General features: G+C 39.3%; 1 protein-coding gene across 8 annotated transcripts in view; it reads right to left on the bottom strand.

The window, feature by feature from the left end:
• Nucleotides 1–4,775: 4,775 nt before the first annotated feature.
• PCLO (piccolo presynaptic cytomatrix protein) overlaps nt 4,776–14,893 on the bottom strand; it is a 382,165-nt gene continuing 372,047 nt past the window's right edge. For all 8 annotated transcript variants that reach the window (XM_054844924.1, XM_054844942.1, XM_054844959.1 and 5 more), the window contains 2 exons: nt 14,229–14,374; nt 4,776–9,840 (listed from right to left, as the gene is read on the bottom strand). In XM_054844924.1, the coding sequence (XP_054700899.1) occupies nt 9,700–9,840; nt 14,229–14,374 (287 nt within the window). In that variant the 3' untranslated portion in view covers nt 4,776–9,699. The remainder of the gene's footprint in view (nt 9,841–14,228; nt 14,375–14,893) is intronic.

Genomic DNA, 14,893 nt, shown 5'->3' with positions numbered 1-14,893 from the left:
ATGTTGTAACTTGTGTCTGTTGACTCTTGTCATATCATTGCACACCTCCAAGCATTTAGTTCTATCTTCTTCGTACCCTCCTGTAAGGCATCTGTAGATAGCTTCCCTTCAACTTATCTTCCCCTGGCCAAATAAATCCAACTCATTCAAGACTATCTTCATAATTCACATGTGCCAGCCTCCTGATCATGTTGGTAGGCATCCACTGACCTTGCTCAAGTACATCAATGTCTTTCTACTACTGGAAAGCCTAAATCTATATACACAATATTGTCAATTCTTACAGGTGCCAAATAGAGAGAATTTTTTTGACCTGCTGACTAAATGTGTGATAATACACCCTAGTATCTGGCTGGTCTTCTTTACAATAAGGGCATGCTGCTGACTCATGTTCAACTTGTCCACCAAGAGCCTTAAGTCCTCTTCTGCAAAGCCAAACTTCATTCAGTTGGCCCCAGCCTGCTGCATGGGGTCATTTCATCACAGATGTAGGACTTCACATTTGCCTTTTTTAACTTCATGAGCTTCCCATCAGCCCATTTATCCTGATTGTCAAGGCCCCTCTAAATAGCAAGAACCTTACCAAACAGTGTATTTACCCCGGCTCCCAATTTGCTGGCAGTGCCTTCCGTCTTTATGATAGCTGTGAATGCTGAACTGCTGATACTAAGAACTTTCTGAGATCTGACAATCTGTGCTGAATAAAAGGTTTTATTTTATATCTTCATCTGTTTTTAAAATCTTATCTGATATTATATCATGTAAAAATCCTGATACAGTAAGTGGAATGCTTTAGGACCAAGCAATACTAGATCCTTTGGAAAGGCCAAAATAGTAGCCACCCTAAAATGGTAACTACAGTAAAATGACCAGCCTGTCCAAACTAGAAATTTTCCTTCTTCTGTTGGACCTTCAGTGTTTGAGCCCCTGTCTGCAAACAATCATACCATTTTAGCTGTACTGATATCGACAAATCATACAACCATCCCTATGTGCTTAGGTTTTTTCCCAGTTTAAAGTGATATATGCTTGTGTGACAGATTTGGAGAGATCTCTGATAATTTGTGACTGGTTTATATTACATGATTTTGCTTATTGTTGTGTCCTAAATTCATAAATACCCTTAACTGACAGACTGAAATTTGTGGAACTTGGGGTCCTTGTAATGCAAGGTTGAAAAAGATGCATTGTACTCTTTCTGCACCAGATATGTTAGTAAGGGATGAAGGAGTTTCCTAATTCCCATGTATAGGTAGACATGAATTGAGACTAGCCCTGTGGAGAAGGAGTTGGGGGTACTGGTGGTTGAAAAGCTGGACATGAGCCAGCAATGTATAATCACGATCCAGAAAACCAACTGTATCCTGGCCTGCATCACAAGAAGTATGCCCACCAAGTCAAGGGAGGTGATTCTCCCGCTCCGCTGTCATGAAAACCCACTGGGGGTACTGTGTCCAGCTCTGGAATCCCCAGGACAAGAAAGACATGGACCTGGTGGAGTGAGTGCAGAGGAGGGCCACAAAAATGATCAGACAGAGGAACACCTCTCCTATGAGAACAGGCTGAGAAAGTTGGGGTTGTTCAGCCTGGAGAAGAGAAGGCTCCAGGGAGACCTAATGGCAGCCTTTCAATACTTAAAGGAGCTTGTAAGAGAGAAGGGGACAGACTTTGTAGTAGGGCCTGTTGCAATAGGACAAGGGATAATGGTTTTAATCTAAAAGAGGGTAGATTCAGACTAGACATAACAAAGAAATTTTTTATGATGTTAGGAAGAAATTCTTGACTGTGAGGGTGGTGAAACACTGGAACAGGTTGCCCAGAGAGGTGGTAGATGCCCCATCCCTGGAAACATTCAAGGCCAGGTTGGACGGGGCTCTGAGCAACCTCATCTAGTTGAAGATGTGCATGGTCGTTGCAGAGGGTTGGACCGTATGGCCTTTAAAGGTCTCTTCAAACTCAAACTAATCTATGATTTTATGATTCTCTGAAAACAATAATGTTGAAGATATTTGCTGCAATGTTCTTCATGGAATCATAGAACAGTTTGGGTTGGAACGGACCTCAAAGATCATCTAGTTCCAACCCCCCCTGCTACGGGCAGGGACACCCTCCACTAGACCAGGTTGCCCAAAGCCTCATCCAACTTGGCCTTGAACAATTCCAGGGATGGGGCATCCACAACCTCTTTGGGCAACCTGTAGGCCCCTTCAGGTACTAGTAAGCCGCAATTAGATCTTCCCAGAGCCTTCTCTTCTCCAGGCTGAACAACCCCAACTCTCTCAGCCTGTCCTCATAGGAGAGGTGCTCCAGCCCTCTGATCAACTTCATGGCCCTCCTCTGGACTTGGTCCAACAGCTCCATGTCTTTCTTGTCCTGGGGCCCCCAGAGCTGGATGCAGTACTCCAGGTGGGGTCTCACAAGAGTGGAGTAGAGGGGCAGGATCACCTCCCTCAACCTGCTGGTCACACTTCTTTTGATGCAGCCCATGACACGGTTGGCTTTCTGGGCTGCAAGCGCACACTGCCGGCTCATGTTGAGCTTCTCATCAATCAACACCCCCAAGTCCTTCTCCTGAGGGCTGCTCTCAATCCATTCTCCACCCAGCCTGTTGTTGTGCAGTTGTGTTCTTACTAGAGTCCCTGAGAGTTTGGCCTTCCCAAAGAAGCAGGAGATTAAAGAATTCACAGAATTTTGTTGGGCTGAACACACTTTTGCAAGTTGGCATAGCTGGGGTGCAGTAGCTTCTGCTAGACCTCAAGGGCTTAGTGGTCCCTGGGAAGAAGCCCTTGTGGAGATGTCCCAAAGCACACAGGGATTCATGGTCAGGACAATATGCCTGGAGACCTGTGTTCCTGGCGACAGTATTAACAATTTAAAAGTATAAGTTCTTATGTCCAGACATGCTTAAGTGTTATTAGTAACTTAAGAGAAACCAAAGTGTGTTGTGTTGACAAATCCGTAAAAACTAGGAGAGGGCCTGAGAACAAAGTCCTGGAGCAAGAGTAAACTAAAAAGAGGACAGAATAGAGAAATTGGAAGAGATAGGAGTAAGTCAGACTTATTTTTATTAAAAAAAAAAAAAAATAGAATGCAGCAAAGATCTATTCAAGCAGTTAAGCTGTTCTAGCAGCATGAAATGAGTGTCTGTGAAAGGTAGCTGCAGTGCTGGACGATGCTGCAGGGGGGCAGCGCGGCCCCTCAGCTGCAGCAATTTTGAAGCATGCGGCTATTCTCACACTGAATTTAGTGACTATTTGGTGTTTGATTTGAGTATCTGAGGACTGAGAGACTCGTCCTCAGAGCCCGAATGCTAAGATGAATCTCTGTGTATATTTTTCAGTGACTTCTCTCTATAGGAGCTTTAATTTCAACCTATATTTTGAAAATATTCCATGAACTGCCTGATTCCCAGTTTCACATCATATACCACATATAGCTGCTAGGTTAAACCCTGCAATAGCACTGTGAGGAAGTATTTCATGCACACGCTGCACTTTTCTGAGTGCTTTAACTGAGTAAATGCACATTGTTATTAAACGTTTTTAATTATTTAAAGAGAAGCATATTATTTAATCATTCTTTCTGTGGGTGTGAAGGGATACTGGGATTTTTTTCTGTAAACTAGTTTCCTGGAGCTAGATTTAGATAAACCTACAGCTTCCATGGCTACTAATCCCAGCATGCTGGGCGGGAGCTTCCTCACCAAAATAAAAGAGGATGTTGAGAAGTGGGGCTGAGTGTGGGGTGAAGTGTTGGTTGTAGCCATGCCTATTTCCTCATTCCATGAACGTATATCTTTGTGATTAAGGCAGGTGCTGGGAAGATTAGAGTTTGGGTCCTGATGGACATTGGAAGAAGTTAACCTGTGGAACTGCTGTAGCAAGTAGGCTAATGTGAAAAAGGGCACCTCTTTTCTTGAGGCATCCTCAAGGCTGTTGCCTAGTCCTCACTGCGTTATTTTTTGAGAAAAGGGCGTCAACTGACAGAAAAAAATCCGGACTATGTGTTCCAGGTGCCAGACTCAAACATCAATTTATCTTACTTGGGGAGCATGAATTTTTTATTATTTCTATCAAAGAGGAAACTATGCAAATATAATGAATATAGGTTTAGGTGTGGCTTAGAAATGCAAGCTCTATGGGAAAACCCCACGGATGTTCTTACAAGTCAGGTACAATTCAGTAACATAATAATGATTGCTGTAAGAAATTGATTTCTTGTTTATAATAAGGTCTAAAAGATATTGTTCCTGGAAACTTTCTTTCTACTGGAGGAAAGAGCCAGAAAATTCCTTTAGTGTGTATCAGATGCTTTCTTATTCTGCCTTCGTCAGGAACTTAAAAGGGTACAGAGATAGGCTACATTTTCGATTCATCTTTTCTTCACAGTGAGGAGACAAAACCCTGTACATTCCTAAACTGTGCTGACATACGCACATTTATTGGTTGTCTATACAGGATGCCAGAGATGAACCTGTGTGAAGATATCAACAAGCTGCATGTGGATTCTGGTTCTGACTTGTTTGAAGAAAAGTTTTGATGAACTAACCATTCCTTATTTCTAAATGAAACGTGGGACGTGAGTGATACCCTGGGAGGTGAGCTAATGCCGAAATAGGACAGATGAATATGGGCAGTGTGTACATCAATATAATCACTGTAGTCAACAAATGGGAAATCTGACCCAACAAAATAGATTTTTGTGATAATTAGGGAAAAGAAACCAAACCAGATATTTTAAATATTTATTTGTTAGACTGGGATAACAGCCTTTATACAGCACAATTTGCATAAGTTCTCAAGATACATCCTGTATACAATCACAAAACCATGACATGGATTTATACATAAAGTGGAAACTGAGACAGATTTACAAGCATTTTTATACAATTCTCATACCGCTTTTGTTTCATTTTTTACAACTTTTAGAACAAGTCTGTATTTGTTTTTCTGATGAATCTGGAAACAAAATGAAAATTAAAAGAAATTCCAACCAAAATGAATATCAACAAACCACCATCTATGCATGCAACATTCACTGTGGAAACATTACATTTCTCCAAGGACTAATCTTTTTTTTGTGTTTTTGTGGGTTTTTCTGGTGTTTTTGGATTTTTTTAAACATTGGGTATGCTGTACACGTTGTCCGTAGCATGACAGCACACACGCTAGTCAGCCATTGTTGAGCACCTGAGCACGTCACTGAACATCTATAAGATACAGTCAAATAAGGACACATTCACATGCTTGGATGTCAGATGGAGTTAATAATTTAAACTCAGTTTCTTTTACAAAAATGTATACTTATTTACAGGGTAACAAATTAAGAAAACGGCTTTTGCTCAAATCATCTATTTTGAATTATGGATATCTATTTATATTATAACTTTTGAGCTCATCAATATATTTGCTTATTAATATTTTCAAAATAATAAAACAGAACATATAGAAAACATTAAAATGCTTCGTATTATTTAAAGAGAGAGTATCCGGATCCACTTATTCCTTCTATTTTCCTTCTGAAGGCAACATGTATTCATAAAGAGCAACTGATCCTACATGTCAGGTGTAACAAAAATTCACAAGACATGTAGGACTAAGGTTTAAATATAATGTAGGTGGATACTTACACTGAATTTCCTCTCTGTTTCATTACCTTTATAAGTTACACTCACACAAATGCAAATTTTCTCTGTTATTCACATAGGTATGTACATATCTAGATATATACTCATGGAATCTGGGACATTCAACATTGTAGCAATGAAAATAAAGTACTTAAAAATAGTGTCAGTTATGATTCAAATAATAATTTAAAAAAATACTATTAACATCTTTATGATATCTCCATGAAACTAAATCCTAATTAAATAATCTCTATTGGGCACACACTAGCTTACAATATAATAGATGTCTTCTTTTTCTTCATCATCATCCTCAAAGTAAGAATATCAGCTGGTTACCAGCTACCATATCCCACAGCCTAACCATGTGAACACCCAGCATCCAGAAACATAACTCAAATATTTCCTAAGTCTTGATTTAAAGCCAATTTAAGTCAACAGATTGGTTGTTATTGACTTCAGCTGGTTTGGATTGGGATTTTGTTTCTTCCACACAGGATCCATGTAATGTAAAAACATGGGTAATAATAAAGAAGCAGCACTCATTGCCCCTGGATACTATCCCTTTAAAGTGTAATGACAAAGAACTAGCTCAACATTCATCATAGAAACTCTCATGTCTAGTTTTAACCTGGAAAAAAAAAAAAAATAAAGTGGCTGTTTGCTGCTCATTGTATACATAATATTAATAATGATAACATTAGAAATCCCTGTCATTTGTAAACACACACACTGTGCTTTTGCTCATTTTTCAGCTTGTTTCCACTATACAAGGCCTTGAACAAAGAAGCAGCTTCAATCTCTGTTGACTCAGCAGATTTATGAATAAAAACAGTTAAAATGCCTCTGCTATTGCCTCCCTGCAATAGGTGTCTTCAAAGCAATTGTAGAAATGTGTGAACTCATTAATAATCAATCACTCAGAAATGATAAAAGCTGTTGCCACATCTAAGCACTTTTGGCCAGATAAAAGAAACAAAACTTAATGAGAAAAAAGTGAAAAAAATATACTGATATATATACAAAAAAGTAAAAAAATACTAATAGTCCTTGTTTGATTATTTTTTAAAAAACATTGTCACAAGAGAGTTTTTCCTGACTTCATTCATAAAACAAGAAAAAAAGAAGAAAAAAAATGCATTCAAACATGAATCTGTGTTGCATAGAGTGATTCCAGTACAACCTAGAAATTTGGTCAAAAAAAGGAACTTGGCACACTTTGAAAGCATCCTCTGACCTCTGCGTGACGCTGCCTCGTAGAAGAGAGAGCGTGTGGGCCCGGGTCTGTCACTAGCCCATCCCGGGTGACACCAAAGGAGCCCCGTCCTTGCTGCAGCTGGCCAAGGCAGTGCTGCGTTCCTGACAAACTCTGCTCTTTGCGTTTCATGATGGGAGTCCGAAACTGCCATTTCAACATGCAGAAATATTGTGTGTGTTGTTCAGAGAATCAAAAATGCTTGAATTAAACCCGCCAACAGCTGATATACCCCGCAAAGGTAGCGGTTCCATACAGCCGCAGCTATACCACCGGACACAACTATTCTATAACAATATTGGCCACATTTGTATGTGTGTGAGAGCAAAGCACGCCTGTCCGCTTTCTCAGTCAAGAGTGATGATTACAGGCTTCCCAATAAGGCAGCCGAATAGTGCTCGTTCCTGCTGGAAATCTCCATAGCAACTACCAGCGTGACTCGCTGTCTTTATAATAAATCTTAGCAAGAACAAAATTACCAGCAGTTTGCACAAAATTGCACACCTCATGGCTTGTACTTCACACAGTAATTGGAACTGGACATTCACTTTTTTTTTTGTCTTTTTTTTTTTTTTTCCAAAGAAGAACGCACTATAGCCATCAGGAATGCAAAATAACCCACCGAAAGAGCAACACGTATGTCAAATATATCCACATAGGATTTTTTGGTTCGATCGGGATTTTTTTCTTTGAATTATTTATCTTCTTATAAAAACATACACAACATCAAAACATATAGAATGTTTACAATAACTCCAGAGGACTGTTTTTAAAATATATGAGAGGTAGGGCATACATATACTGGTGAAAGCATAAAATTCAACAATAAAGCACACATCCTACTTCCACTGTCAGTGATGTTGTGTTTTTAAGATAGCTAATAAGATTTTGGTAAGATTGCTCTGCTTGCAAGTTAAGCAGGCTACCAGCAGGTTATCCACAACAGGAGTTTCCTTGGTGTGTGTAGCATTAATATCTTGTGTGTGTTTCTTCTCATATTCCATTACCACACTGTTATTTTAAGTTGACAAAGCTAAATTGAAAACTGTATGTGGGAAGTGTCACCAGATTAAATGGTGTAGCTTTTTCACGGTCAGTCCAGCTTCTGATTAAGCTGGGTCTTATTTTTCCTTCTTTAAAGCATATGTTGTTTTCCAGAATATTTTCAGTTGGTCTTGCACAACCTGTGGAAGTGTACTACATATATTCACAAAGTATAAGAAGACGTACATTAAATAATTTGTGAAAAGTCCTTATTGGGCAAGAAAAATATATGTCTGAAGTGCAGAAGTTTGGTCATTTTCTTTTTAAATATGCAAGGGTCATGAGGTAATATTTCAAGGGAAGCTACTTTTTAGTGAAGCTGTGAAATATTAAACAACTTCTGAGTAACAGGGGAGTTAGTACCATACTGATTCTTGTTTTTTAAAGAAACTGCTATACTTTTAGGAATGGGAGAAAAAGCTCTCCCTTCTTCTTCAACAATGGTACGAGGGAAAATACAACCACCAGCCTAAACCATCCCAGGCAGTAGTTTCTTCCCAAAGTGAGCTAACTGCTCGGTTTCAAGCCCCTGAAAGTGGGACTTCAAGTGTGGAAGTGCTGACACAGTCTTACATGTTGCAAGTTACCTTCCTGTTTACTTCTATGCTAACTGAGAAGCCACGCTGTTGAGTGGATTATACTCAGACATTCACCTGAGACAGCAAGAGGATATTCTTAACTCTCTCTAATGCAGCAGCATCCAGGCAGTAGCTGCCCTGCTATGCCTTCCCCTTAGGTTTCGAGTGGTGTCGATACAGAGCCCTGCACCGAGCGGGTTGGTGTTAGCACGGCGGGTCTCCTGCCCCGAAGTGCCCACAGGGTAGCCTAGAATTCATCGTCTCTGTACAGTTTCAGAATAAGACTGGTTGCTGAAAAATGGAAGGACCAGTTGAAATAATTGTGTTAGTCCCAGTGCTTAAGTCTCTTCAATTCCAAACTTTTTTAAAATATCTGATTCAAAGGGTAGGGTGAAGTACAGTGTCACTGACATCGAAACAGCATTGTTTTCTTCCTGATGTTGCGCAGTTTACATCCTGTCCTTTCTCTATAATACCACATCCCAAATTATAGATCATTAATATAGTTTTATCCATTACATTCTAGGACAGTGGTTTATATTCATTGTTAACACACAGAAACAAATGAAACAATCAGATCTGATTCTCCACAGCATAGTTTCTGAAGGAAAAAGAAAGGAGGAAAAAAGTAATATAAAATAACATTACCACTCTTGCAAACACTTTGCAGTTTGTGTCAAGTGGCATAATCTCACTACAGCAAATTATCAGAGATCCTAAGGTGCAGAGGAACAAGTTTTGCACTTCTGATAAGTGAGATTTGGAAAGTCAGTCACCCTAGGTGCTTTTGCATAAAATGATCTCCTTCTGGTTGCACAGAAAACCAGACTGCTCTTTCCATCACACTACCTCCAGCTGCAGCCGAACTCTGCGTTAGCACCTGCCTTCCAGCCTTCATTATTTCCTTCACAGTTACTCTCTTCACAAAGAGTCCAACAACACGGAGCCCTCGTATCAGTCTTCGTTTCAAACAGCCTCACTTTAACTTCTGGGCCCAGGTTTTCTTTTACTTTGCTGTCTTTTGCAGCAAAACAAGTGTACTAGCCCTCATTTAAGTGTGCTATGTAGCCCAGAGACTGCTCTTTTCTACTTTGTATTCTGAAAGACTAGCTAAACACAATGATATCAAACTATAGTCTTGGAGTGACGCTGTTTATAGCAGACTCTGCGGGTTTTGTGCCCTAAGCAGACAGCTCTGCTCAGTGTGTTTGTGCGGAGCTGACCAACAGTTTGTGCCAGTTTACTATTCTTTTCCTTAGATCCACTTTGTCAAGCCAGATATAAGCTTCCCCAATCAGTGTCTTTTTCATAAACTTCCCTCCATTGGAGACAAGCAGAATCTAGGAAAATAATAATAATAGTTATCAATGTGCATATTAACATACTAAATTTTCTAGCAAACACAGAAGATTCAGAAATGTTGAGCTCTGATTCAGTACTGACAGAAGAGAAAAGAAACAGTGACCATAACCCTTTAGAGTCACCTTCCCAATAGAAAGAAAGCCTTATGACAATCCAATCTCCCCCTCTTCTATTTTATTTTCATGGGATGTAGCAACTAGAAGATGACAATCTTGAACTTTAGTAAACAATTTGTTCACCTGCTGGTTACCAAAGACAAACACAAGGTCAAATTTTAAGTTACAGAGTAAAGCTTTATTCAAGCAAAGTAACAGCCCTTTTTAAGCGTGTGGAGGTTGGAGGATGCCTTGCATACAGGTTGTAACTCAAAGCAGACTAGTGAGTAAGTCCAGAGTTTTGCTTTCTGACCTCAGCAAGCAGTAATCTAACCTGAAATGTCTAACCTGCAATTTCACTCCTGCTCTGTCTCTGCTGAGAGCCACAGTGTTAGGTCTGGTCTTTATGGCTCTTGCTTGCCCAGCCGTGGAGAGTGGGCAGGGCAAGGAGTAGCCCCGGCACTTGTGTGAGCTCTGCAGGCTGGGTGTCCAAGACTCTCCTTGATGTATCATACAGGCACATGTTTTCTAGCTAAGGAGGTTCATGCCGTGCAAGCAATAGTCTTCTCTGAAGGACCTGATTCATTCTGTGGGTCTATAGGTTCATTCTGTGTGTTTCTGGGAGAAATACATTTGATAATATATGTACTTCAGGAGTGAGTTATAGTTACACAGTCAGATAAATTCTAGCATTCTTAATGATTGAGTAACTAAATTAACAAACTCAATACTTTTTTTTTAAAAAAACCCTATTTCCTAGGTTTTTCAAAAAGAAAAAGAACTCATAAAAATTGCAGGTTCATGATAGGAGTAGCAGCAGGTTTGTACTATTCACAGTTACTAGGCAGACCTCCGGCAATGAGCAAGGGAGGTAACTGATAACAGTAGGAGGCTGTCATCCTCTGTGTGAACCAGCAAGAGATAAAATAGGAAATTTTGTTGCTTGGTTTCATAGATCTAGGCTAACAGAAGAATGGCAGGTCTCAGGAATATTGTGCTCCACTGGAAGAGACCATACAGCAGTAGACGTGTAACAGAGTTTCCAGTAATCAAGAACAACATTTTTGAAAATAGTCCATTCTGATTTGGGAAACAAAGTAAAAAAAAATGCAAACTTTACAGTAATTTAAAAAATTAAAAATAAAATAAAACTGGGGGGCGGGGGGAAGAAATTGCCAATCATTTTCCTGGATGAGCTTCCTAGTTCCCTGGCCAATTTTGATATCAATTGGCAAGTAAGGTATGTATCCTGACAGCTTAAGCACCTACATGCCGGTCGGTCAACAGGTTTGAGGAAGACAGACCAAATGACCCTTAGGCATTGAGCTATTAGGGAACCCCACTTCACTCATCAGAAAGCTCATCCTTGGGGAAAACAGGCAGCCTGCCTCCACTGTCAGTGGCTTCTAGGTCGCTTGGTTCAGTGTTTACTGATAAATGGACAGCCCAGAAGCTGGCAAGCCAAACCAGAACATCTGTGAAAAACATTCTTCTGGGTTTCTCTGATTACTCGCACATATGATATTATGTATTTCTAATTGCAGCAAGCCAGCCAGCCAGGAGCCAGCTAGGGAACAAGGCGAAGCGGCCAGGAGCTTAGTGCTTTCCAGAAGGGTCCCAGGTGGGCTGCCAAGGAACAGGGAAATTAGGGAAGTGAGCAAGCAAGCTGCCAGGGGCTGAGGCAAGTGCCTGTCTGAAACCTGTCAAAATGTTTTCTGCAGAATGTTTTCATTCTAACACATCAACAGTTTTGGGATAGAAAACTGCTGTCCTCGATCCTTCTTTCCACTCCTCCCAGCTGGAACCCTAGTATCTGTCTTCACTAGCTTGTCTGTCTCTTAGCCTTGTTTCTTCCCTGCTCCAGGCTTTAAATTCCACCCTTATTATCCTGAATCAGTTAGTCTCAGTTTCTAATCCTTGTTTTTTTTCCTTATTCCCAATACTCTTGACCAGATGATACTACCTTACCCCTCTCCTCTCCTCTCCTCTCCTCTCCTCCTCTCCTCCTCTTCTCCTCTTCTCCTCTTCTCCTCTTCTCCTCTCTCCCTTCTCTCTTTTTTTTCTTCCTCAGTATCCCATGGTTCCATTTTTATGGCTAATATCTGTAGTTCTTGCTGTTGATTTTTAGAGTGCAGACTCTTGTCCTAATTTCTCCCTCTAGTTGGTTCTCATGTCTCTCTACAATGTATTTTCTACGATTAACATTTGAGATGTCTTGCTCCCTCTCTGATCTTATTCCCTGCCTCAATCTCCCAATTCCATGTTTGTTCTATACATTGTTTTTGTTTTCTTCCCTTCTCTCTCAAATCTCTTTTGACAATGTCCATCTCTTTGCCCCTAAATGTTCACCACTCACAAATTCAGCTTTCAAATCAGCCAGCTTCATTTGCAGTAGGAACTCATTGATTGATTGATAGTTATGAAGAGCACAGAAAAACAGATGTACTGAGTCAGATCAAAGATCTTTCTAGGGGAATATTCTGCTTCTGAAAGTGTATAGGGCAGTGCATAAGGCAGAGTATAAGAACAGGACAATCATATAGTGATACTTTCCCAAAATACCTATTATTTTCTGTGGACCATTGACTTCCTGACTCACAAGTGGTATGTTTGTATTTAACAGACTATGAAGTATTTTGCCCATGAATTTGTCCATTCATTTTCTCCAGTTACTTTTCCCATGGAAACATTTGTCATCCACAATATCTTATGCAAAATAGATTTTATAGGTCAAACTCCAACTTGTGTGAAGAAGAAACACCTTTTGTTTGTTTTGAACTTGCTCCTTGCTACTTTCACAGTCTCTGTTCTCTTAGGTTTGGTGTGAAGCACCAGAATGTATGACAGAGTTTCTGAGGAAATGTTGTGAAGTCTGTGCCTATGGCTACCTCCCTCCTTAACAACTTGATGCCTTATTTTCCCATAGGACTCTGTGGGTTCTTCTGTACTGGTCTACTCACCCCGTATGATTTCCTCTTCAAATCACCACTGGAAGCAAAGTTTATAGAGGAATTTTAGCTCTTAAACTTCAGCAAGACTTTATTGACCACTCTGGATTTTCCCCGGTAATATAACATCTTAAATAATCTTTTATTGAGTCTATTGAATCAATAAGGATGTTAGGACGCCTTAACACAAGGAAAAGAGTATCTATTTTTGTTGGCTTTGTTTTATAAGCAACATCCATTTTGGCTTTAATTTTAATGATACTACCAATAAACTCAACATAAGCACTTAGATAATCCAGTTTAACTTTAGTCATCAAAATGTAGCTGGCTTGTTTATGTCAGTCTTCCAGATTTAAAGGTACTTCAGGTGGATGCTGGTATGCCCAACAATTCTTCCCACTTATTTTTAAGATCAGCATGAAGATACCCCTGGAATTTTCCATCCCTTTCCACTGACTAGAGGAAACCTGAATATCTGGCTTATATTAGTTATCTACTCATGTGAAAATAAATGAAGGTAGATAAAGTGAATCCTACCTGTCTAAAAAAGCATATCTGACCAAATGATCAAATCAGTCTAAGGAACTAAAACACCGGAGAGGGACCATTCCTGAATCAGTTCCATACATCATTTGAAGTGCCACAGACTGAAAATAGCATTATCATCTCCTTTACAAATGTACACAGAGAATAATTGACTTGGCATAACGGGTGATTCTGCAGTGCCTGAGATTATGACTATTGTGTCTAATTCTAGGCACCACAACTGTCAAAGAAGTTAAAGAACTGGAGAGAATGATAAAATGATTAGACATTTAGGTAACAGGACATACCAAAGAAATATGGTTTACTTAGCCTGGAAAAATAGAGAGGAGAGATATGATAACAGTCTTTAGGTATGCAAACTTTCTTTTACAAAAAGAAAGGAGATCTGTTTTCCTCTGTGCTTCTTGAGGATACTTAAGGATAAGCTAATTTAAAAATATGGCATATTTAAGTTAGATATTACACTAAAATTTCTAAATATATAGAAAAGTATTTTTGTAAGGCATGCATAACTTCCTTCTCCAGTGGATTTAAGAACAGATCAAGCCTAAAACATTCAGACCTCATCTATAAATACCCTTCCTCAGTGTGAGGTGATGGATTAAACCATCTTTTAAAATTTCCTCCAGCCCGATATTTCCATTATTACGCAGTTGTGTTATTTCCTTTGTAATTTTCTCTTTTCGGTAAACAACTGGGGTAGAAGATTGATCTCAAATGCCCATAGCACAGCATGGACAACATCCAAAATTAGGTTTTAATAAAATGCAGAATTACCTGAAGAGAATGCCCAGCAGGACTCAAGCTAAATCTAAACGTTTCATTGAACGAAGGCTCTCGGTCATGCCTGCATACCCTGGTTTTCTTCTTAATTACTCTCTTTTGGGTAGAGATATTGACAACGTAGAGCTTCACATACAGGTCTAGGGAAGAATAGTTCAAACAGTTAAATACAGAAGCTTTGAAGTAATCATTGTTGCTAATGATTTCAACAGAGGGCAAGTGTCGTGAAGAAACAGAGCCTGGTACTTTACAGAGCCATATTCTGTTCTCATTCACATGATGTAGAAATGGAACCATACCACTAAATCCAAGGGAATTACTTTGTGTTTACAATACTGTCATTAAAGAAACAAATACCTTGATGTCTTTATGTATGTACGAAAATATTATGAACATGTGGTTTTAATTTTTAAAAAGCTTTTTCACCAAAATACAATTTTTCACTAGGTATCATTGCTCTTTAATAACCTAGGGAGATATCATTTATATTAAAGTTAAAAAAGAATTAAATTTTAGCTATCAAAAGTAAATTGAACAGAGGATTAACTTCTGAGAGTTAATTTGCTTCTACAAAGTGTTTTTACCTTCATTAAAGTTGCTTACAGGAGAAAAAGCACCTCAAAAAGAATCCTGTAGAATATGTCATTCTGATTAAGAAG

The sequence above is a fragment of the Grus americana genome, chromosome 1, assembly GCF_028858705.1.
Source record: "Grus americana isolate bGruAme1 chromosome 1, bGruAme1.mat, whole genome shotgun sequence".
In the NCBI taxonomy this organism is placed as follows: domain Eukaryota; kingdom Metazoa; phylum Chordata; class Aves; order Gruiformes; family Gruidae; genus Grus; species Grus americana.
This window is presented reverse-complemented; position numbering and strand designations above follow the sequence as displayed.